The 26,489-nt window shown below is 36.1% G+C and overlaps 1 protein-coding gene across 2 annotated transcripts in view; it reads right to left on the reverse strand.

Moving 5' to 3' along the window:
- LOC105219897 (uncharacterized) overlaps positions 1-26,489 on the reverse strand; it is a 201,268-nt gene that overhangs the window by 130,306 nt on the left and 44,473 nt on the right. For both annotated transcript variants that reach the window (XM_054227504.1, XM_054227505.1), the window contains one exon: positions 15,166-15,376. In XM_054227504.1, coding sequence (XP_054083479.1) covers positions 15,166-15,376 — 211 coding nt within the window. The remainder of the gene's footprint in view (positions 1-15,165; positions 15,377-26,489) is intronic.

Genomic DNA, 26,489 nt, shown 5'->3' on the forward strand with positions numbered 1-26,489 from the left:
CCACCAGACCCATTCGATCCGCTTCCTTATCCAGGCGGGAAAAAGCAGAACTAACGGCGCGGGTGTTGTTTCCAATGATATCGATATCATCGGAGTACGCCAGTAGCTGTACACTCTTATAGAAGATTGTACCTTCTCTATTTAGCTCTGCAGCTCGTATTATTTTCTCCAACGTCAGCTTACACAGCCGTATTAGTTTTACAGGGAGACCAAATTCAGACACCGCGGCATAAAGGCAGCTCCTTTTCGTGCTGTCGAAATCAGCTTTAAAGTCGACAAAGAGATGGTGTGTGTCGATCCTACTTTCACGGGTCTTCTCCAAAATTTGGCGCTTGGTGAATATCTGGTCTGTTCTTGATTTTCCAGGTTTAAAGCCACACTGATAAGGTCCAATCAGTTCGTTGGCGGTGAGCTTTAGTCTTTCACACAGTACGCTCGATAAAACCTTATACGCGATGTTGAGGAGGCTTATCCCACGGTAATTGGCGCAAATTGTGGGGTCTCCCTTTTTGTGTATTGGGCAGAGTACACTGAGATTCTAATCGTCAGGCATGCTTTCTTCCGACCACATTCTGCAAAGAAACTGATGCATGCACCTTATCAGCTCTTCGCCGCCGTATTTGAATAGCTCGGCCGGCAATCCATCGGCCCGCACCGCCTTGTTGTTCTTCAAGCGGGTAATTGCTATTCTAATTTCTTCACGGTCGGGCAATGGAACATCTGTTCCATCGTCGTCGATTGGGGAATCTGGCTCGCCATCTCCTGGTGTTGTACTTTCATTGCCATTCAGCGCTTCAGAAGTGTTCCCTCCACAAACATAGTATACTCTGGTCATCAACAGCTAGATCACCTCTGGGAGTCCTACAGGAGTGTGCTCCGGTCTTGAAACCTTTTGTTAGTCGCCGGATCTTTTCGTAACATTTTCGAGCATTACCCCTGTCGGCCAGATTATCAAGCTCTTCATACTCACGCATTTCGGCCTCTTTCTTTTTTTGTCTGCAAATGCGTCTCGCTTCCCTCTTCAACTATCGGTATCTTTCTCATCCCGCTCGTGTTGCGGTCGATCGCAACATTGCGAGGTAGGCAGTCTGTTTTCTCTTCACTGCGAGATGATAATCCTCATCATACCAGCTGTTTTTTTGACTTTTCCGAAAGCCAATGGTTTCGGTTGTAGCTGTACGTAAGGAGTTTGATATGCCATCCCACAGCTCCCTTATACCGAGATGCTGATGAGTGCTCTCAGAGAGCAGGAGTGCAAGTCGAGTAGAAAATCGTTCGGCTGTCGGTTGTGATTGCAGCTTCTCGATGTCGAACCTTGCTTGTGTTTGTTGACGTGTGCGCTTTTTTATACATTATTTAGTATTTAGTAAATTGATCGCCAGTAGTTTTAGATTCAAAATTAACCAGGAAATTATGTTTCTCTAATCTAGTATTTGATGTTAAATTTATACTCATCATATACAGTGTCGGACAAAAATAATGGACTCAAGCCTACCACGTACATTATCATCTCCTGTTCTCCCAATTACCTTTTAAACATAAACAAATTACTCAGATTTGAAGAATAACTATGTATTTTATGAAAACAAATAAAATTTTAGAAACTATTTGACTCTTTACCTTTGTTTACGAAAAAAATTAAACATATGCATTTTTCAGAGCGTCAAAACATATTGGAATAATGATTTTTGTTTAATATTTTATAGCATAACCGTTATTTTTAATTATTTATTTGGCATATAACCTGTAATATTGTTAATAAATTCCTCTGGAGTCCTTAACCAGGTTCGTTTTTCTTGTCTCCATTAACATTTTCTTTGCCTATCTTTATATTTGAGATTTTAAATAGTATTGAAATCGGCGATTGAGCTGGCTACTTTAGAACATTCATATTTTGTGCTACGACCCAATTTTCCAATAGTTTCGAGATTTTCTTTGGCTCGTTGTCGTGTTGACATGGGGAAGCATCCCGCTCTCAAGGATATCCTTGAATATGAATCGATAAATAATTCAATTACTCATTGTAGAGGTTCAACACAAACCCCGTAAAAAATCTCCATACCATAATGGCACCTAAATTTGCTTATCTGTACCTTGTACCTTATTTTTTGGTCGGCAAACACTTCTCATTCCGTCTAAGTATTTCAAATTATATATTAATTTATCAGATAAAAGTATTGTTTTTTATCGTTTCACTGACCAGTTATTGTGTTCCCTAGCAAATTTTAAACATCTTAGTCGATTTTTTCTTAATTTAAACAGTTTTGGATGCTCTATAACTTTTTATCCCAATTTCACACACTCTCCTTTGAACATTACGACTGCTAACTATCCTATTTAAGTCTTTAACCACGCTTGCCGCCGACTTATTTGGAAACTTTTTTAGTTCTCTAAGTATTTTTGAATCGTCATGCCATGTTTTAGCTTTCCCTAGATTTCTTTATAATGAAATTTACTGTTGATTTTTTGACATAAACCTTGTTAGAAATATCTTTTTGAGATAAAACATTATTGTAGTATTAAATAAATAATGGTTTTATTTGAACTGAATGTTTATTTCCAGCCATGGCGACTTTTTGTTATAAATTTTTTCGAAAAAATTAGAATTTTAATCGCATCCTATCTTCTTATACAAAAAAACTTAGTAGCCCCAATTTTGATGACGACATATTAAGGACTACGATTTAAGGGCATGCACCTGGAATTTCCGGACCCTTAAATGGGAAGGTGCATCTGTCCACCGCCATCCAAGAAATGCAAAGGACGGAAGAAGGTGGGTGTAGTCACGCGCAACCAGATCGATCATGTTGTGATAGACTCGGACTACAATCTGGTAGCAGCTAAGATATGCATCCGCCACTGTGTAGCAAAGCGCACACGTCAACAAACACAAGGAAGGTTCGACATCGAGAAGCTGCAATCACAACCGACAGTCGAACGTTTTTCTACTCGACGTGCACTCCTGCTCTCTGAGAGCAATCATCAGCATCTCGGTATAAGGGAACTGTGGGACGGCATCTCAACCTCCTTACGTACAGCTGCAACCCAAGCTATTGGCTTGGCAACAGCTGGTATGATTAGGTATGAGGGAACACTTATCCAGCCTGCAGAATGGCGGTGAAAGTACAACTCCAGGAGATGGCCAACTCGATTCCCCAATCGACAACGATGGAACAGATGTTCCACAGCCCGAACGTGAAGAAACTCCAATAACAATTACCCGCCTGAAGAACAACAAGGTGGCGGGGAGAGGGGGATTGAGGGCCGAGCAATTCAATGGTCGGAAGAATGCATGCCTGACAATTGATTCTCAGTGTACTCTGCCCAATCCACAAAAAGGGAGATCCCACAATCTGCGCCAATTACCGTGGGATAAGCCTCCTCAACATCGCGTATAAGGTTCTATCGAGCGTACTGTGGGAAAGACTAAAGCCCACCGTCAACAAACTTATTGGACCTTATCAGTGTGGCTTTAGACCTGGAAAATCTACATCTGGCCAGATCTTCAACATACGACAAATCTTGGAAAAGACCCGTGAAAAGAGGATCGACACACAGTATCTCTTTGAAAAGACATTTGGTATATATAACTCTATATCTAACTCGATTAGTTTGAGGTGTAACAAACAACCGTTTTGTGAATAAAACTATTACACTCTCTTTGCAACATGTTCCGAGAGTATATTAAAATAAAAACAAATTGAAAAGGCTTGAATTTAAAAATTGGGTGAAATGTATGTTTTTAATAAATTCGAATTTAATTTACAGTTAAGGCTTCAATATTCAATGATGAAGAAAGTTAAAATAAACAAATTTATTTAAAATAAATATTAAAGCTTATAAGCTTAAGCTTACCAGCAGAGAATAGAAAAATAATTCAATAAAAAGTTAACAAAATGAAACAAAATATATAATTATAAGACCGGAGTAGGGGTTTTAATTGCAGGTATCGTTAATTGTAATTGTTGAAAAACAGTACTAAAGCGAAATGTTAAAAAAGAATACGAAATCCGAATGAGTTACCAACTTAGTTTGTTTGGGTTTCTTATGACAAGAATGTAATCGTTATGCATATGTTGTCAAAAATATTTTACTGAACCCTGTGAATAAAGTTCTTGGCGAAAATGATTCGATCACACTATTCACTATTCACGAATATGATATAAGAAATAAGATAGTTGCAGGAGGAAATAATATTTTAGAATCATATAACGACCTTTTAAACTGTAAAGCAACTGTCTGACACCTGACGACATCCTTTGAGAATATTTAAGAAAAACAAGTAAGGAAAGGCTAAGTTCGGGTGCAAGCGAACATTTTATACTGTCGCATTTTATTGCTATATTTTTATTAAGATAATACACAAATTTATCCATAAATTCGGCATAAAGTTTAATAGAATATTGAAAATCGTCATATATAGTATATGAGGGCTGAGGTAATTACTAAACCGATTTCACTCATTTTCACCACCAAAGTACACTATATTCAAGACTATACGCTCACTTAATTTTGCAAAGATATCTCATATATTAACCAATACATATATGCGTAATAAAGCCCACGTATTTTTGAAAAACCTATAATTACGTATATGGGAGCTAGGAGATGTTTTGACCCGATTTTAATAATTTTTGGAACAGAGACACACTATTAGAAGAAAAATATTTCCACTTGTATATGTTATTAAGTGAAAGAATAAGATTGAGTTCAAAATTGAGTTACATGGGAAGTTGTCGTGGTTGTGAACCGATTTCATCCATTGTCGCACGTGTCATCAGGGTGTCAAGAAAATATTATATACCGAATTTCATTCGAATCGGTCGAGTAGTTCCTGAGATATGGTTTTTGACTCATAAGTGGGCGATGCCACGCCCATTTTCCATTTTGTAAAAAATCTGAGTGCAGCTTCCTTCTGCAATTTCTCCCGTAAAATTTAGTGTTTCTGACGTTTTTCGTTAGTAAGATAACCCACTTTTAGTAATTTTCAACCTAACCTTTGTATGGGAGGTGGGCGTGATTCATGGTGTGTGGTGGGGTACGTAAGAGAACCGACTGCAGAAAGTTTATATAGCTTCATTGGTTTGCGAGATATATACAAATAAGCGATTTGAGGCCAGTGCCACGCCCACTTCCCCAAAAAAAATTACATCCAAATATGCCCCTTCCTAGTGCGATCCTTTGCTCCAAATTTTATAACTTTATTTATGGCTTAGTTATGACTCTTTACGTGTTTTCGGTTTTCGCCATTTTGTAGGCGTGGCAGTGGACCGATTTTGCCCATTTTGGAAAGCAACCCTCTCACGGTCCCAAGGATCAAGTGCTTATCATATTAGCTTGGCCGCGATTTCTTATGAAATTTTACAAAATGTGTAAGTCAATGAGCGCCGGGTTAAAAAAGTTTATTTTTTATCTAAATAAAATGCCTGAAAAAGTTGAATAAATGATGAGCCCAAAAGTTGGTAAAATGTGAACAAAAAATATTTTATTTTAAATTTTTGATGTTTTTCTTTATTGCACACACAATTATTGGAATTGTAAATTTGGTATTTGAATTCAAGTTTAGAAAATATTAGGAGCTTTATGATGATTTATTCAATGATGATTTTGTATGTGATGGATATTTTTTGCGGTAAGAATCGATAACCTGCAATATAAACTGAGCTTCTTCTTCATCGTGTTTTAAAATGCGGTTCTAATCTTTCATAAATTTAACTCCTTCCACACAGCTGGGTCTAAATCAAAGAAGTCAGTCTGAAGTTCGAAATTGATATAAAGGCTCTTTGTTTCATACGAGTCAAATCAGATAAGTCACAAGCCAATCCTGCAAATTTGGACATGTATGGTATTTGATAAAATGTAAAGCAGGAGCCTTCGATGTTAAACGGTTACCATTTTTTGCTTGATTTGGAGTGAAACCCTTGGAATCGAAAAATGCTAATCCTACTGTTTCGGGTTTCAAATACCAAATTCAAATGACTCTTTAACTTTTCAGTTACCGCATTACATATAACTTCGTCGATTTTTATCAATATCTCAAAAACAATTTAATGCTCTTGCAGTCAACTTGAATTGGAAACTAAACAGAAAATCTTGAGACAGTAAATTGCCTTTGACATGAATCTTGCAAGAGATGTTGCACCACATGTGCGAAAAGTGCCACCATTATCACCAAAGAATGTAATCGTAAGTTCTAAGAGATCTTAAAAATCCCCACGTAACTGAGTGTGATGACGACATGCAAGATTCATGAGTTTCCGACCTAGAAGGTCACCTTTAAGAATACAAGCACCTTTTTCAAGACCAGTATTTGAGGATGTAGTATCAAAGCTCGAGGCTACAACTATATCAGAAATTTCCCATTCTAATAAAGTATTGTGAACAGCTTCGGCGATGTTTTTTCCGGTACCTGATTCGATTTTGGGAGCACCTAGAAACTTCGCCGTTCCACTGTAGCTCACGAGAACTGCTAAGAACTTTGCTGAAGTTTTTCCAATCTTCGTACAATTTAAGTAGCTTTCCCGCACATTTATGAGAACCTCGAGCTGATATACGACCTTGTTGCAAAATATAAAAACAGCGCCCAATATAAGCAATTTATCGTTGGTTTTCATCGGCTTTACTTGTTTTTACCGAAATTACTGACAAATCCAATGCTTTCGCCATTTTCAAAGTAAGATAACGTCAATTTCGAATATATTTTCTTTTAAACACGAAATGAGATCACAAAAGATTGTGCACGAATACTTTCGAAAATACCCGAATTTACAATGTCTTTTGACAGAAATAGTGCCAGTTGATTGGAACATGTTTCTCTTAAGCGATCGATTCAGAAATTGACTCCAATTTGGAAATCGCATGCGAGTCGAACCAGATCAATGTTACCATCACCAAATAGAACTTATTGATTAAAATAATTATTCAACTATATTTATACATAAAGGAACATTTTTTGTGAAGAAATAACAAAAAACACAAAATAAAATTTCCCTTATATAATTTAAATCAACTTTTCATAGCTGGAGCATTTTCATCCATTCGAACAACATGACCTAGTCAGCGTACCCGCTGTCTTTTTATTCGCTGAACTATGTCAATTTCGTCGTATAAATCGTACAGCTCATTATTCCATCTTCTGCGGTATTCACCGTTGCCAATGTTTGAGGGACCATAAATCTTCCGCTAAACCTTTCTCTCGAAAACTCCTAGTGTCCACTCTTCTGTACCATAAAGTAGGAAGGGAATAATTGTAGAGTTTAGTTTTTTTTCGTCGAGAGAGGACTTAACTTTTCAATTGCCTACTCAGTCCAAAGTAGCACCTGTTGACAAGAGTGATTCTGCGTTGGATTTCCAGGCTGATATTGTTATTGCTGTTAACGCTGGTTCCCAAGTAGACGAAATTATCTACAACTTCAAAGTTATGACTGTCAACCGTGACGTGGGAGCCAAGACGCGAATACGCTGACTGTTTGTTTGATGACAGGAGATATTTCGTCTTGGGTCCATCAATTATTCACAGATAAACTTCAAACTTTGCAGGTGACTTTTTTAGATGAAAATGAAATTTTTTAAAGCCGGCGCTCATTGATGATATGATGGCCAGGTTAATGTATATATTAATATCATTTTTGGTGAAAATTGGAAATATCATATTAATATACTTCTAATACGAAATTTCAACTCGACAAAGGCGAATTTTTGGAGAAAGAAGTAGAATTTCATGGTTTTCGAAAATCCACTAATTCAAAATTCTTAAAGAACCTCGGTACTTTCTTGGTATGAATGGCGTTCATAGGGGCTTAAAAGATTGTTATGCAAAACAAGACGAGGCAACCACGATTCATTAGGGAAAGTGGGCGTGGACCTCTTATAAGGGTTTTTGGTACATATATATCTCATAAATTACTAAAACACATGTACATGTGTACATACATATATAGCCTTTCAGAACTTTACTACGTGGTGTTAGAATGGGTGGAATCGGAAAATACACAGGTTATATACGAAGGTTATTTTGAAGATTATTAAAAGTGCTTTAAATTGATAACGATAAACTCCAAAAGCATTAAATTTTTTGAAATAAAGTTTAGTATAAAACTATACAAAGAAACATCTAACTTTGAGCTCTAAAAATACTGAGTGACTTAAAATGTCATTCAAGTGGGTGCACTATATGTATATAAAAAAATTTCAAATATCCTCTTGGTCCTATCTATGATCCCCAAAAACATAGCATAAAATTGTGCAATCATGGTCAAACACTTTAAAAAATTCTAACATTGACCCTAATTATATTACTCTTTCAAAAAACTTAATTTCCTAAACATACCACAGCTCATCTCGGAGTTTTGAAGAAAGAACAAAAGAAGACCAGCCAAAACAGGTATAACGTGTGATAGGTCTTTGTAGACCTTTTGCATATAAAAGTGTGTACATTCATGTGTTTTCGAGTTAGACACAAATATACAATCAACAAAAAATTATACTGATAATGGGTACAATTACGGAATAATCCAAATTTAAAACTACTTTGGTTCAAACAGTATAACCAGGTCTCTGCAGAAGTGTGTATCGAATTAATAAGAGGCGCGCGTTATTTAATCCGCTATATAAAATATACACATTAAATATGCTTTTTTCGGAAGATATGTAATTCGTTTGTAATTTCCCACAAGATTAAAAAGTAAATGAGTGCAACATTTCTGATTGGTTTAGATATAACTACTCATAACTATATTTAGATATCGATGATATTATGAAAGTGGTGTACGACATAGCAAACTTTTTAAGGAAGAAGAAGGTCAAACAATTTTAAGTTTTCTTCAAGTACTCAACTGGTTACCGGTAGGGATGCAAACGATGTGTCGATGTTTTTGAAACATCGATGTTTTCGTCAAAAAGCATCGATTTTAGCCATCGAAGTCTCGAATCTAAAAACGTCGATGCATCGATGCCACTTTCAACGATGTTTTATATAAAAATTTTACTTCACACCTTCACACTTCTCACACCCTCTATTTGGATACGCTTTATTACATTGGAATTTGATTTTTGTAACGTACGGAGAATTCGTTAAGGGAATGTCCGCTTGGACAATGCTGAGCTTACTTTTATGATTTATTTATACAATTTAATTCTGGCGTAGGCTACTGCGTTAGATCAGAGATTCAAATTACTGCATTTTAAAGATGCTATGGCTAAAAGAAATACTTTCTTTTTTTCATAAAAAATTCAAAGAATCGCGCTGATACAACAGAATCTTCGGATGAGTGTGAAACAGAATACTCGTTTGATATTTGGAACCAGAATAAACATTTGGTCCACCAAAAGGTGAAATGTAAGCTGTCAAATTTATCTACAATTACAGGGGCGGAAGGTTTAAGAGAAAATGTATCTCGGCTGTTACCCCTACCAATCAGATGCCAATAGAGTTTGGGTTGACATGAATACTGTGTTTCCGGAGTTGTATAAATAGATTTATTAATATTTACACATTGTCCACTTCAGTGCCGAGTAAACGACCGTTTTCTAAACCCAGGGCAACTATCACGCAGAAGTAAAATCAAAAAGAAAACATTGAAAAAACTTTCCGTGTCGTTGTTTTGAAATTCTGTTATTTATTGTGAAAAAACTTTAACAGACATATAATCCTAAGTGAAATAAAATGTATCAACTTAAGACGTACTACATTTCATTTATTTATGCTTCTGCTTCTTATTCCTTTGCTTTTCACACTAAATTTAAAATAAGTTAAAAAAGTTCAAAAGTACATCGATGTTTCGATGTATCGGTGTTTTAATGGCGATGTTTTTGATTTCGATGGGTTTTGAAGAAACATCGATACATCGAACCATCGATGTTTCATTTCACGATGTTTGTATCCCTAGTTACCGGTAGATCTCCTGCACATCAGTGCTGTACGAGTATACCAAATGCAGTTCACATAACGGTTGTTTATGTCACCTAAACTAAACTAGTTAAGTTAAGATGGAATATACCAAAGTGATCAGGGTGACGAGTAGAGTTGCATATGGGGGCAATCGGCTCAATGCCACGACCACAAAATGGCGATAACCGGAAGCCTATAAAAAGCTATAACTAAGTCCTAAATAAAGTTACGAATATTATATAATATTTCTTTTAAGTGGGCGTGGTCCCGCAACCAAATAGCTTTTACATTTCCTTTATTACCCCATTACACACCACTAAAATAGGTGGAATCGGATAATAATCACGCCCACCTCCCATATAGAAGTTATGTTGATAACTACTAAAAGTGCGTTAGCTCACTAACGAAAAAATTCCGAAACATTAATTTTAACGGAAGAAATTACAGAAAGAAGCTGCACTCAGCTTTTCTTAAAAAAATGGAATATGGGTCAAAAAACATATCTCATGAACTATTCGACGGATTTCAATAAAATTGGGCACATAATATTTTTTCGACATCCTAATATTACCGACGCGAAAATGGGCTAAATCGGTCCACAACCACGCCTACTTCCCAAATAATACATACCATACAATTTTAAATTCTATCTGATTCGTTCACTTTACAATATAAACTAAATCAGAAACTAAAGAAAATCTATATATATAAAAATGAATGCCATTTTTCGTTGTGACTTTATAACTGAAGAACGGCCTATCCAAACCAAATTGTTAGGCTTTGTTTGGACTATTCAGTAGATGGTTTGTGTTTTGAAATTTTAAGAATCGGATACCAGGGTCAAAACGTGGACCCGGGTTACCCTAGGATGTGTTTGTACAATATGGGTAGCAAATGGAAGCTGATTTCTATAGTATAGAGTATTTTTGATGCCGCTCCGTGACTAGGGTCTCGAGATATCGGCCAAAATGTTTCAAAAATTTTACCACACATATGTTACATTTTTTTTTATTTAACTCGTACCTACATGGAAAGCTGAAAAGCGCTCAATTTATGGTGAAATTATTTTTAAAAACACACCAAAAACCCATTTGTTTGGTCAGATTCATCCCACTTAGCCAGCGGATTTCATATTAACATACATACATCAATAATAGTTTAATCATTTACTAAATGATTTGTTACCTACTTAGCTACGCTCTTTCGCTCTCAAAATTTATGAACTTCCATCTTAACTAACATACTTATTATTCCCACCTACAAACTTACTTGCATTATATTTATATCAACATGTAGGTATGTATGTAGCAGGCAGATCGACAAACAAAGTAGGCTTTAAAAAGATATCGAACTATATTACGGTGCATTTATTTTGCAGAGAGAAATACATGAATATTTTGTTTTTTGTAGGTATATAGAGTTTTGACTCTTAGCATTAAGAAAATTCAAATTAGGAGAATATATGACATTGGAGTGTAAACATTGCTGGAGCGTTTTCTTTGGCCCCATACGTTCAGTAGTGTCCGGGATTACCGCGGTGCAAAATTATTAGTTATTATATTTTTTTTTAATAATTATTGAAATTTGTGTGAATTTGTGAAAAAAATAAATATAGCGCAAACCGAATTTCCGAGCAAAAAACGGTAAGTTTTGAACTGTTGAAGTGAATTACACGAATGTATGTGTTTCCTTATTTGAAAAAACATATGGTGTACAATTTTTTAATTTGATTTATTCTTTTTTAATTGAAAGAAAAATGCCACGACCCACACGAGGAAATATAGGTCGGCGAACGCGTCATGCAAATGCTACGGCAGTACAGACTCCAGATGAACGAGCACAAGCTAATGCATCGCAGCGTGAACGTAATGCATGAAATAGATCGGTTGTACCTGAAATTACGCGTGCTGTTTATAATTATTCAACATTATTACAGATAATTTTAAGGTAAATACTTAAACAGGATTGTCCCAATCAATCTATAGTTTTAAAAATTTAAAAATTATTATGCAATTAAAATTGCATTCATGTTGCAGATTCAGGGCCAAATTTATCATCAAGCTGGTTCGGTATTGCCCTACCCCGACGCTGATTATCAATTTTTGCAAATTTATTTTATTGGTGATGTAAATCGTGAATTGGATCAACGTTGTGCAATTGCTTTGAATACAAGACGAGAAATTATTTGTAAACTACAAAGGTTTTTCCATCAGCATAACGCATTAGTTCAATTGTTCAAAATTGCTCTCGATCGTATGCCCTCTGATCATCACAAAATCGTAATAAGGGCTGATAGAACACCTTTTGGAGAGCATGAAAGGCGATTCAATGCACCGACAATTGATGAGGTTGCAATTGTAATTCGTGGTGATCAGTTTCAATCGCGTGGTATTATACATCATCGTAGAAATGACCAATTGCAACGTGTTTCGGAACTTCATCGTAGTTACGACGCATTACAATGCCCAATATTGCATTGGAAAGGTGACAATGGCTATAAGATAAATATACCAATGATTGATCCACGAACAGGTAATTAATATTTTCAGTGTGTTGACATTTCATCATTTGTAGAAATTTCTTAAGTCACATTTTCCACTTATTTTAAGGAAATGTACAACGAAGCTTTGATAATAATTGAAGATATGTGTCTATGGATTGCAAATAAAACATTAGTACAATTGGGTATGACCGCACCAAATCGTGACATGCATGATCTGTTTGATCGTGAATTGCAACGTGAGCAGGAATTCAATTCTAATGATTTGCGTTTATTTGTACAATCGAATATAACCAAAATGAATATTCAGCAAAAACATGTCTATGACACAATAATGCAAGCCATTTCCAATAATGCAGGTGGGTTATATTTCTTGGATGCACCTGGTGGTACAGGCAAAACGTTCGTTATATCACTGAGTTTAGCCACTATTCGATCGGAACAGAAAATTGCATTGGCTCTTGCATCTTCGGGAATTGCTGCTACATTATTAGAAGGTGGTCGGACAGCACACCCTGCATTAAAATTGCCATTGAATGTACAGGTGATTGAAACTCCAACTTGCAATATTTCAAGAAATTCTGCTATGGCAAAAGTTCTGCGGTTAACGTCAATTATTTTATGGGATGAGTGTACAATGGCGAATAAAAAATTACTAGAAGCATTTAATCGAACAATGCAAGATTTACGTGGTAACCAACAGCTTTTTGGTGGTGCTTTGATGTTACTGTCAGGGGATTTTCGACAAAAATTGCCTGTCATTCCTCGGTCAACTCCTGCTGATGAAATAAATGCCTGTTTGAAGTCATCAGTTCTTTGGAGATATGTACAAAAATTGACACTGACCATTAATATGCGTATTCACCTACAAAATGATCCAGCTGCCCATGAGTGTTCAAAACAATTGTTACAAATTGGTGATGGCAAAATACAAATCGACAGAACAGTGATCACTGTACCGAATATTTTTTGTACAATTACGAAATCGATAGATGAATTGATTGAATGTGTTTTTCCAAATATTCTTCAGAATTACAGAAACCATGATTGGTTGAGAGAACGCGTTATTTTAGCGCCAAAGAACATTCATATCAATGCCATATATTTTCAAATTCAAGCAAAACTCCCAGGCGTAGTCACGACATATAAGTCAATTGACAGTGCTATGAATCAAAATGAGGCAATGAATTATCCAACTGAATTTTTAAATTCATTAGAACCGGCTGGTATGCCACCGCATTGCTTGACTCTGAAAGTGGGTTCTTTGATTATATTATTGTGAAATATTAATTCACCAAAACTGTGTAATGGCACCAGATTGGCAGTGAAAAATTTATTGCCAAATTTGATTGAAGCTACGATCTTAACTGGTAAATCGAAAGGAGAAGTTTGTTTAATACCGCGTATCCCTATGATTCCAACTGATATGCCATTTGAATTCAAACGATTACAATATCCTATGCGTTTATCATTTGCGATGTTTATCAACAAAGCTCAAAGGCAAACACTTAACGTTTGTGGTGTGAATTTGAAGGAAACATGTTTTTCACATGGCCAACTTTATGTTACCTGTTCCAGAGTTGATACCCCCCGCCGTTTGTTTATTCATGCTCAAAATGGAAAAACAAAAAATATTGTTTATCCAAATGTTTTGAATAACTAGCAAATAATTAAATATATATTTTTTTTTATAAATGAGTTTGATTTAATATTTCACTTTATACGTGGCGAAGCACGTACCGGGCCGCTATAAATATTATACATAAGAATTCATTGTATTGCTTAAAAAAAATCATAAAGTTCTGCTTATCTGTAACACCACATTCATTGACTCTTAGGCGGTGCAAAGTTCGCCGGGTCAGCTAGTAGCTTAATAAAACTTTACTTTAAATTGTCGAAATAGAACTACAACCTTTCAAGTGTAATTTAATGTAATTCTGCAAAAATGGTTAAAATCGGGTCAAAACTTCCCCTAGGTCCCATATTTATATCGGTTAATACGCTCTGCTCAAAACTTTGATGCCCAGAGTGGAAACCTGCCTGCTAAATGCCAGTGAAAGTGCAACAGCAGCAGATGGGGCACCCTATATTCCATTGTAAATGATCCATTGTCGATGATCAAAAACCAAACTCTACAACTCTCTCATCATTCTCGTTCTGATTTATGGTGCTTAACGTATTGCACGCTGTTGTAACAAATATATATTCTCGTAAGGGGTGTCTATGCTACGCTCGTAGAAGAAAGTAAACGAATCAGATAGTATTAACAATTGTGCTACATGGGAAGTAGGCGTGGTTTTCAAAAAATTTCAATTTTACTTGAACATGAACTTGCGTCATCATGTACTAAATTTGGATAAAATTGCTCGATGTGCGGAATATGCCCTTTCCCAGTATGATCATCTATATTAAATTTCATTTTATAGCTTAATTTATGAGTTAGTTGCAGCACTTTTCTTTTAGCTTTTCGGTTAACACCATTTTGCGGACGTAACAATAGTTCGATTTCGTCCACCTGCAATACCAACTCTGTCATGGCGCCACGGACCTTGTGTAACAAATTTATCACGATATCTAAATTTTTACTCCAATAATCTCTTGCACGTACGATACTGACAGTAAACCGGATCTCAACTCGTCTCGTCATCCTGTTATCTAACTCGTTTAATTTTAGGTGTTACAAACAACCGTTATGTGAACAAACTATTATACTATGTGCAACATGTTAGGAGAGTATAAATATACTCATATAAATATAATCATGTTCTGAACTTACCAACAACTTTCAGTTCTACAAAAATTGATTCGGTAGGGTATATTGACAACTGACATTCATATAACCCCCGGTCGCTGTCACGTACAGATTTAATTCTTAACGACCAGTGCCCCATATGGCGTGTGTGCTCCACAAGAAATCGTTTATCACTACTATGGGTTGATAACCCAACTGTTAGTAATTGGAAGTCTTTACGGCGAATCCATGAGACCTTAAAATATATTCATAAAATTATGTGAAACATGTAAAGGTATTAAAAAACTGTAGTAATTAGTTAGTATATTTAAAATATATATTGTACTGTTTTTTAAGGCTTTAATAAATTATGAGCTTGAAGTTATGCTTACTTAGGTTGACTCTAATATAATTAGAGTTAGTTAGACCTTCACTTATAGTTGAAGTTAATAAGATGTTCATTTAATTTTGGGGGCTAGAGGACCTGATTTTGCTTATATATTGTTGTTGTAATAATTTTCCCCAACTCTTTCAGGCTATTTTTGTGTGTTTTATCCACTTTTGTGTGTTTACCACGACGTGAAATCTCTAATGGTGTTGGTGTTTTCTTTTTAATATTCAAAAAATTAATTCACAATTGATTTTTTTATTCATGCTTCTTTGAGGCATATAATATGTTTTTCTTTTTACTTTTTTTTATTTAACATCATCTATAATTAGATATACGCTATAGTAATATTATAAAAGAAAATTATATAAACCTATATTTAACTCATTTAGTTTTAGGACTTACAAACAAACGTTAGTTGAACAAAACGATTACACTCTGTGCGACATGTTCCGAGAGCATGTCTGCCAGTCTGACGGTGCAAGCGATAACTTGAGTAAAACTTGAGATATCTTAATGCAATTTGGTACACACATTCTTTGGGACCATAAGAGTGTTGGTATTGCAGATGAGCGAAATCAGACCATTTCCACACCCACAAAATGGCTTTAAAATCTATAAAGGCTGTAGATATAGCCACAAATAAAGCTATGAAAATCACATTTTGTACAGATGATCACAATGGAGTGGGGCAGATGTGAATGTATTTTTTATACTCTCGCAACGAAGTTGCTAAGAGAGTATTATAGTTTTGTTCACATAACGGTTGTTTGTGTCACACAGAAATAAAAGAGTTAGATATGGGGTTATATACATACATATAAATGATCAGCATGACGAGTGGAATTGACATCCGGATGTCAGTCCGTGCAAGTGATAAGTTGAGCTATCTTAATGAAACTTGGTACACATATTCCTTGGCACCCTGAGGAGGCTGGTGTTGTATATGGGCGTAATCGGCCCATTTCCACGGCGCACATAGGGATTTCCGTGGCTGAAATTCAAAAATGGCAAGTTGTCTGATTTGAATGAAAATTTTACAGTTTGTTACCAACTATCTGTACATTATTTTCCCAAAGTATTAGGATTCTATCTGCATTGGTTTTTTGTCCAGAACTGCCCAAAGTTTGTGAATGTGGAGAACATCAAAATTAGCAAAAAATTTACTCAAAAGTCAAATCATTGATACAATAAAACAACTATTGAAATTCAACATTATTATTATTTTTCATTTACAATATGTATCAAAGAAAAAATTTGCTTCAAAATCCATTGAAAAAAATAATGCATAAAAAATTTTGTGGAACAACATAATTTGGACGTCAAAATTTCAATGTTCTTCAAATTCAAAGTGGTGTATCTTTTTAGCGCTGTCTACCGCTGTCGACATACATATACCGAATTAAAGCCTGAAGTCTCAGCTAAACGATAAAAAAAAATTCAGCTGCCCCAAATTGCCCCTTGAAAAAAACAATGAGATACTCTAAAATGGCAAGTTACCGCCCAAAAGTATGCAATATATAGCGTACTTTATAAACGTTTGCAATTGAATGCAATTGTTTTTGGCACTGATTTTTTTAACATTTTGTTGATATTTTTACCGTAATATTGAATATTTACGATTTACGGTTGATCATAGTTTGTCGTTAACGATGATAGATGGGAAAGTGGCGAGTAGTATCACTGGATCTTCATCTATGGCGGTTTGTTTCATTTGTGGAGCAAACCCGACAGAAATGAATAACATTGATGCCTTGATATTAAGAAATACTTCAGATGAAAGTCTCAAATTCGGTATTTCTTCACTTCATCGCATTAAAATTATATTGACCACAATCAATTGCAGGAAGTCGATTGATACAGACAAATTCTATAGATATTGTTTGGATACCGCCAAACTGTATGTTAACCTTTATGGCTGGTATTATATGCCCATAACTGTTCACAAAGTTTTAATTCATGGCAGCACAATTATTTCAGAGGCTATTTTACCAATAGGTGAGTTTTGGTTAACCTTTTTTAATTTTATATCTTAATTTATGCAAGTTGTAATGTTTTTTCATAGGAATGTTATCTAAGGAAGCACAAGAAGCACGCAACGAGAATTACAGGAACTATAGGATATATAATTCCAGAAGAATTGGACACATATTCACAAACGAAGATGTGATGCATCACTTATTAATGTCTTCGGATCCGTACATAAACATTTTTCGTACTAAAATAAAATTAAAAAAATTATAATGTCGCGAAGATGTAAAAAAGTTGCTAAAAGTTGCTACGGTATATGATAAAAGAGAATTTAGTTGTATGGGAGGTGGGCGTAAAAGTGGTCGGATATTATTGAAATTTAACACCAACATATATAATGTCATAAAAATGCTATGTGCCAAAAATCATATTATTGAAATTTAACACCAACATATATAATGTCATAAAAATGCTATGGTCAAAAATTAAGTTTCGCCTTATATGGAAGGTGGGCGTAAAATAGGGGGCGTGATTTTGATTTTTTCATTTTTTTCTTGGTTGGAATCCAAAACAATGATGTACCAAATGTCATTGTCCTGCGACAACTCCTTATATTTTTAGCCGCAGTATGCACTAGCAGAAACCTATGTGCGGCGTGGCGTCGCCCACTTATGGGTCAAAAACCATATCTCAGGAACTACTCGACCGATTCCAAAGAAATACGGTATATAATATTTTCTTGATACCCTGACAACATGGATGACATGATCTCATACCAAAAATGGTTAAAATCGGGTCATAACTTACCCTAGATCCCATATATGTACCTAATTATAGGTAATATAAAATTATGTATATCTTTGTGGTGAAAACGAGTGAAATCTATCTATCTACTCATATACTATGTATGATGATTTTCGTTATTGTGTTATCTTTATAAATAAATTTCGAAAGTATAAAGTGTTCGGTTGCACACGAACTTAGCCTTTCCTTATTTGTTTCAAATGTGGGCGTTGACTCGCTCCCAAGTACGCTATATAAATATATTGCTGGACACATTTCCATGATAATAGTTGAAATCGGATAATAACCACGCCCAGCCCCCATTCAAAGGTTTTGTTGACAATTACGAAAAGTTCGACAACCGACTAACGGAAAACATCAGAAAGACTAAATTTTACAGAAGCAATGATAGAAGGAAGCTGCACTCAAAAACATATCGCAGAAACTATTCGACCGATTTCAATGAAATGCAGTACATCATATTTTTTCGACATCCTAATATTACCGCTGAAAACTGGGTATAATTGGTTCACAACCCAGCCTACTCCCATAGAATACAATTTTGAATTCCATCTGATTCGTTCACTTTATAATATTACTAGCAGACTCGGCCACACGTTTTTGTGGCTAAGGTATACATTAAATTAAGTTGGTCCAATCTTGGCTTCGGCGACAATATTGATTACTCGAGGTTGATTTATGTTACGCAGCATGATTACAACTCACACTACTTTTAATTGCAAAGTACAGGCAATTTTAAATAGTTTGGGATAATTGACTACGTCATCCCGGTTAGTGGACCGAAATTCTAAATTGTCGCATTAAGATCATCGATATTTTTTTTTACCACCAATATAGGTCATTCTATCAGTCATTTATGGTTATCATATCAGGAAAACTTCTCTTTCGAGTCAATGAAGTGATAGAAATCTGTTGGAAATGTTATTAATCCATCGAGGTGTCAACTGCCAACTATTTCTACAATCGCAATTTGGTATTGTTGCAAAAACACTCATATGTTAGTTGTTAATTGGCGATTCTTTATGTGTCGCCACAAATTAAATGATTTTAGGCATGCGATTAGCCCGTCAGTAACAGTTGATCCAGGAATAATTGGAAGAGTCTGGCGTAAATCACCTACTAACAGAATCCTGGCTCCACCAAAAACGTTCATCGACAATCAAGATCTTTTAAAGTCCTGTGCAGTACCTCCAACGACTTCTTGAATATTTGGAAAATTTTCGTTAAAGGGCTATTTTTGACGATTTTGCTGACTGGTGTTTCGTTCATTTGCAATTTAGGAGTAATTGTTTCATCTAAAATGCTTATGTCTAAATATAGAAATTCCAATTGTCAATACAACAAAAGATAAAAAACAACACAACACGTTTTTTAACGTTGGGAAAAATAGAGAAAAAAACCCAACAACTTTATTATTCAAGTTCCAAATCAATACTAAGTTATAATTTATATTATTCTAATATCCATGCTTCAGACATTTTGTCTTTTCGATGATGCCATATCGTATCAATTCAACGAATTCGTAACAGTCCCACCGAAAAACCTTAGTTTTTCAAAGATCTTTAGCGACTACGACTACATAATCTTTATTTATCTTCTATGTCTACGGGAAGAATACAGATCTTTTGCACTGGTCTGTGTAAAATGTTCGTAGCAGTCCGAATTGCCACGGAACGCACCAAATTATCACTACTGGGACGAAGTTCTATTATACGGCCTATTGACCATTGAGCTGGTGGAAAATTCTCACATTTAATCAGTACTAACTGGCCCAATCGCACTCGCTCCGATTCTCTTCGCCACTTCTTGCGTTCTTGCAGTGTTGTCAAATATTCATTTTGCCATCTGACCCAAAACGTCTTGATAATAGCCTGTCTCTCCTTCCACTGTTTAATACCTTTTGCTGTTGAACTCTCTGGAATCGCGAACGGCAGCGGAAGAACAAGTGGTTCTCCTATTAAAAAATGTCCAGGCGTCAAAACCTGAAGGTCAGTCGGATCATCATTCAGCGGATGTAAAGGACGTGAATTAAGTATCGCTTCGATTTGCGTAAGCAAGGTTGAGAGTTGTTCAAAGGATAGTACTCGCAGACCAATGGCTCGAACTAGATGATACTTCATCGACTTTACTGCTGCCTCATATATTCCTCCTTGTTGGGGATCTGCAGGAGTCATAAATCGCCATTCCGTGCCTTTCCCACTTAAATGCTGAAATACCTCCTTTTTGCACCATATCTCCGTTGCTCTGCGTATCTCTCTAGCCGCTCCTACAAATGCTGTACCATTGTCGCTGTATATTCTTTCACAGCGACCACGACGAGCAATAAAACGTTCATAACAGGCAATGAAAGCTATTGATGTTAAGTCTGTCACCACATCTAGATGAACTGCTCTTATTTTGAGACACACAAAAACCGCAATCCACACTTTCTGCCTTATAAGTTGATTCCCATCTCTGTCGATCATTTTAATCTCCATTGGTCCAGCATAATCTACTCCTGTGTGCAGAAAAGGCTTACCTGCCCTGACTCGATCGGGGGGTAGATCTGCCATCATTTGAACCTCGGTACGACCTTGTGTCGCACACAAATAACACATCTGTGCAGGTATCTTCTGAGTGCACTACGAAGGCGCGGAATCCAGTAATTCTGACGAATAAATTGCATCATGATTTGAATGCCACCGTGTTTCGTTTCGCTATGAGTGTGATCCATTATTAACCATGCTAATCTTGATCCATCTGGAACTATGACTGGGTGCCGCATGTTTTCATCTAAATTTGAATTTTTCAATCGCCCGTGCACTCTAAGCAGTCCGTCTTTCATCACAGGATTCAATGATTCCATCTTGCTTTTTTCTGGTATCTTTTACCAGCTTCCAAATTCGTAATTTCTTTGTTGTAATATTTCTCTTGTTCTTGTCTCAGCAGAAACTTCACTCCTTGTGCATTGTGCTTATTGTCAGGTACTAAAAATGACTTTTCTTTTCTCTTAGATCGTCTAAGTGCTAAACGGACTTTCATATTCGAAATGAATTTAAATAGATACGCCACAATATCAACAGCTCTTTTTAATTTGTCCACATATTCAATTAACGCAACTCTATCTATTGCTGTACGCATTGAAATATGGATTGATTCCTCGAACTCTGTGACTGTAAAGGCTCTGAATTCAACTTCAGCTTCCCTCACTGTGTATGGGAGAAACACACACTGTGGCCAGTCCTCTGGAGTAAGCGACAACCAATGTGGTCCTTGCAACCATAACCTTTCATATATAATCTCTGAAGGCTTCATACCACGGCTTAATAAATCAGCAGGATTATCTTTGGTGTTGACATATCTCCATTTCTTCATATCGGAGTTTGTCTGCATTGATGACACGCGATTTTCCACAAATGTTTTGAGGTTGCGTGGTATCTTTTTTATCCAATGAAGTACCACTTGTGAATCTGTCCACAATGTGTAGTCAACTTCTGTATATTCCATTGCTCTTATTACATAAACAAGTAAACGGGATAATAACTCTGCCGCAGCTAATTCAAGACGGGGCACCGTAATTGTTTTCATTGGCGCAACACGTGTCTTTGATACAAGTAATGTAACTTTTACCTGCCCATCTTCTAGTACCTTTCGAATATAGATTACAGCACCATAGGCCGTCGTTGATGCGTCGGAAAATCCGTGTAGTTCAATCTTTCCATCTATATCTGTAGCAACCCATCTGTCAAGGGCAAAATTTTCAAGAAGTACAATGTCTTGCCAATAGCTTTTAAACCTGATCGCAATCTCTTCCGGTACTGGTTCATCCCAATCTAATCCGATTCGCCATAGGTCTTGTATAATTATTTTACCTAAGATAGTTACTGGAGAAATGAAACCGTTTGGATCATAAAGTTGAGCTACACAGGCTAAGATCTTCCTTTTAGTGATCACATTTTCTACCTCAAGAGTCTTGACTACGAAGTTGAATTGATCTTGTTTCACCTTCCATTTTAACCCTAAAACTGAGACTTTTTCTTCGTCCATAAACATGAACGAACTTTCCTCTTCTCCCAAGTTCATTTCGTCTATAAGTTTTCTTGAATTCGACTTCCACTTCCTCATCTCGAAACCACCACCTTTTAGAATATGATCAATTTCTTTTGCCAATTGTATTGCATCACTTTCATTCCTAGCTCCAGCGGCACAATCATCCATATATAAATCATTTTCAATTACTCTAGAGGCATGTGGAAAGTCTTTTGCTGCATCTCTCGCACACTGTATCACTGTTCGAACAGCATTAAACGCAGATGATGTCATCCCATATGTTACGACCTTTAGCCAATATTCTCTTATCGGTTCACTAGAATTCTCTCTCCAAAAAATACGTTGGAGATCCCATTGACTTTGGACTACACGCACTTGCCAGAACATTTTTTTAATGTCGGCTATGATACCGATTCTATGTCTGCGAAACCTGAGAACAATATCAGCCAAATCACGTTGCAACTTTTCACCAAGCATTTGCACTTCATTAAGAGAAATGCCTTTATCTGTTCGACAACTAGCATCGAAAACTACCCTGAATTTCTTCGTGACACAATGATGTGGTATGTGATACACCAACTCTCCAGGTTTTGTAGTCCTCGATACCAGCTCCATATGTCCTGACGTCTCATATTCTCTCATAAAATCGATATACTGTTTCTTTAGTTCAGGTTCTCTGTTTAATCTTCTCTCTAACAACATAAAACGACGCAATGCTATTTCTCTTGAAGTTCCAATATCACCAATGTTTTCCCTCAATGGAATTGAAACAATAAATCGACCCGTAACATTTCTTGAATATGTATCGACAAATATCTTTTCAACTTTTTCTTCTTCTTCAGTCCTTTTGGAGAACGAAGGTACTTCATCAAGTTGCCAGAATCGCCTGACTAGCTCACCCAATTCTTCAACGCTTGTACAACAAAAGTATGATAAAGAACTCCCTGTTTCAATACTGCTTTGTATATCATGGGCTCCACAGACCACCATACCTAAATGAGTCTCAAGGTAAACAGTTCCATCAGAATCATGTGAATGCACTGCAATCAAAATCTTTGCAAAAGTCTTTACATTGAGAATCTCTTGCACTATACCCGGCTCCCAATATTGTGGATCATCAAGTGGTATGGCAGATTTTACAGAGGTTGGTTTCAACGTACAATCAGGATTTGGTAACATTGGTTGCCAACTGTTTTGTTTTGGTAAAACCCAAAATTCTTCTTCAATGTATCCATCTGATTGAAACCACGGCTTTACTTTCAGTACTGTACGTCGACTAACTCCAAAAGATTTCCCCTCTATACCGACCATCTTGCGCGATGTGGGTAAGATCGGAAATGATAGTTTTCTACGAGACTAGTGGCTATAAAGTTTGGTTGTGCCCCACAGTCTAGTAGTGCTCGAACAGGTCCGAAAATGTGACCATTTGCTTCCAGTCTTATAGATATAGTTGGTAACAACGCCGTCTTCGAATCTAAATTGAAAATAAAAGGCTTAGAATAGTTTACATTGGAGTTTATTTCATTTTCAGTTTCTTTTTGATCCTTTATACCACTTAACGATTTACGTTTTGTTAATAATTGTTCTTGCTTGTCTAACAAACTCATTTGCCAACTCCTAATTTACGACGACGTTTGGTGCTTGTTGCTTCACATTGGCTCTTTAACTTGCGCCTGCGATGAGGTTCTACCATTTTGACTGTTAGTGCTTGTTTTGCCATCTCTCTCTTCGAACAAAGCAAACTGTTATGTTTAGTCTGCCCTGGACAACGAGTACAACCATTTTGAAAACAATTACTAGCTCCATGTCCTTTCTTGAAGCAATTCTGACAGATATTGTTTCTTCTCACAAAATCTTCACGAGATCTTAAATTTAATGCCACAAACTCATCACACACCCAAAGAGGATGATCACCACTACAGGCAATACATGGAAATGATCGTTTTTCACCTCTTGTTGTATGTTCACGCTTATCACTTGCGTTTCGATCATTATTGAAGATTACCTTGACATCTTGTGACCGCGAATTACGTAGATCCGTAACATTAACTAAAGCTGCAGCTTGGCGATCCAGAAATTCTAACATTTGCTTGACTGTGGGAGTCTCTGTTTCTCGTTCCGGATCTAACCTTTCGTGCAACATATGGACAATAATCATATCCCAAGCATCAACCGGGATTCCTTGTGCTCGTAGTTGCCGCAGCGCTTCATGTGTTACATTGGACATTCGCTGAAGCTCATGAGCTCGTGGTACCCCTCCTATAACTGGTAAACGAATAAACTGTCGTAAATGTTCACGGCAAATTGGATACTTGCGGTTATACAGCTGGTTGAGCCGATCCCAAGCTTCTATATAATTATCATCGGTAAGTTGCCATTCACCTAGTGTTCGTGCAGCTCTACCAACCAGCGACTTTTTTAAGTAAGAGAATTTAAAAGCTGGTGAAACATTTGTATTTTCATGTATAGCAGCAGAAAACCGATCACGAAATCCAGGCCACATTGTTAATACCATCGAAAGTGCCCCATGTATTCTTTAAATCATGTTGTTGATAAGGCATGTGAACTTGTACCGACAAAGGTTGCTTTTCTAATATAATCGGCGTTGGTGTTAGTTCCTTGGCATTAGTGGACAACAAAGCTTGTGCAGTAAAATAACGCAGCTCCACTAAAGCTACAATGTCGTCATATGCACTGGCTTGTGTATTGTCCTGATCCAACTGCTTCTCGTGTGCATCTACAAACCGTGCATAGTAAACATCCAACTTTTCAGATCGAACTTTCACCTGCTCCAGCGTAGCCTTTTCAAATTCAGCATGTTGGCAGTACTCCAAAATTCTCGAAATAGATTTTAATAAACTATCCAAAAGGTCTTGTCCTCCCATTATGTTATAGTCTCTCAACAATCGCTTATAAAAAACAAAATTTAAATTACAATACACGTCTTGTTAACTGTCCTTTTCACGATTGAATGGAAAATTCCATCATCAAATATTCATAGGGGACGCCAATATATGTGCTCATTTGTATATTCAAATGCATGTACATATGTGCATACTATATAATACGATACTAATGGCTGTCTTTCAATTTTATATATTAGCTTTTCACTCTCTCTCTCTCTTGAATCTCTAATATGTATAAGAAATGGATTACATTTCTAGAACTTTCCCAACATATAATTTTTAGTCCTTTTGACGCCATGAAACTTATACACTTCTTATATATCATCAACTCTTTCATATATATATATACGGTAACAAATACCATCTAGTGGACTGTAAGAAAACATAGTTTATATACTTGTGTATATGTATGTATATTCATATGTGTAAATATATACATATGTTCATAGCTATCTTCACAAATTCTATAGAATTCTATACTTTTCTCTCTTCTCCCCTTTCATTTCTCGGTATAATCTTCTCTCTCATCAATTTGACATTCATATTCATACATGTATATAACTAAACTTTTCACCATGAACATATAAATCTCAAACTTTTCACCACGAATGCTGTTAGCTTCATAGAAATTCACAATAAATCTTTTGCTTTATGAAAAAAACAGCTGTTCTGACCGACCTATAAATTCCACAATGGCTATTACATTCCACAGGGCATGCGGTAGGGTTCCATCACAATTAGCTTTCGCATATCACTATATGAATCAATATAATACATTTTATTTATTTTCACAATCGAGGCCAATCACAAATCCGGCTCGACATGGACCAAATGTTTCATCTAAAATGCTTATGTCTAAATATAGAAATTCCAATTGTCAATACAACAAAAGATAAAAAACAACACAACACGTTTTTTAACGTTGGGAAAAATAGAGAAAAAAAACCCAACAACTTTATTATTCAAGTTCCAAATCAATACTAAGTTATAATTTATATTATTCTAATGTCCATGCTTCAGACATTTTGTCTTTTCGATGATGCCATATCGTATCAATTCAACGAATTCGTAACAGTAATTTCAAGGCCGAATGTGCCGTATGTTTGCCTACTAACAGGTGCCAAGTCGCCCCTATTCCCATTAACCTTGGTGGTGAAAATGAGTGAAATTGGTTCTGGAATTACATCAGCCTTCATATACTATATATGATGATTTTCTGTTGGACTTTATGCCGAATATATAGGTCAAATTGTGTGCTATCTTAATAAAAT

Source organism: Zeugodacus cucurbitae, chromosome 3, assembly GCF_028554725.1.
Source record: "Zeugodacus cucurbitae isolate PBARC_wt_2022May chromosome 3, idZeuCucr1.2, whole genome shotgun sequence".
NCBI lineage: Eukaryota > Metazoa > Arthropoda > Insecta > Diptera > Tephritidae > Zeugodacus > Zeugodacus cucurbitae.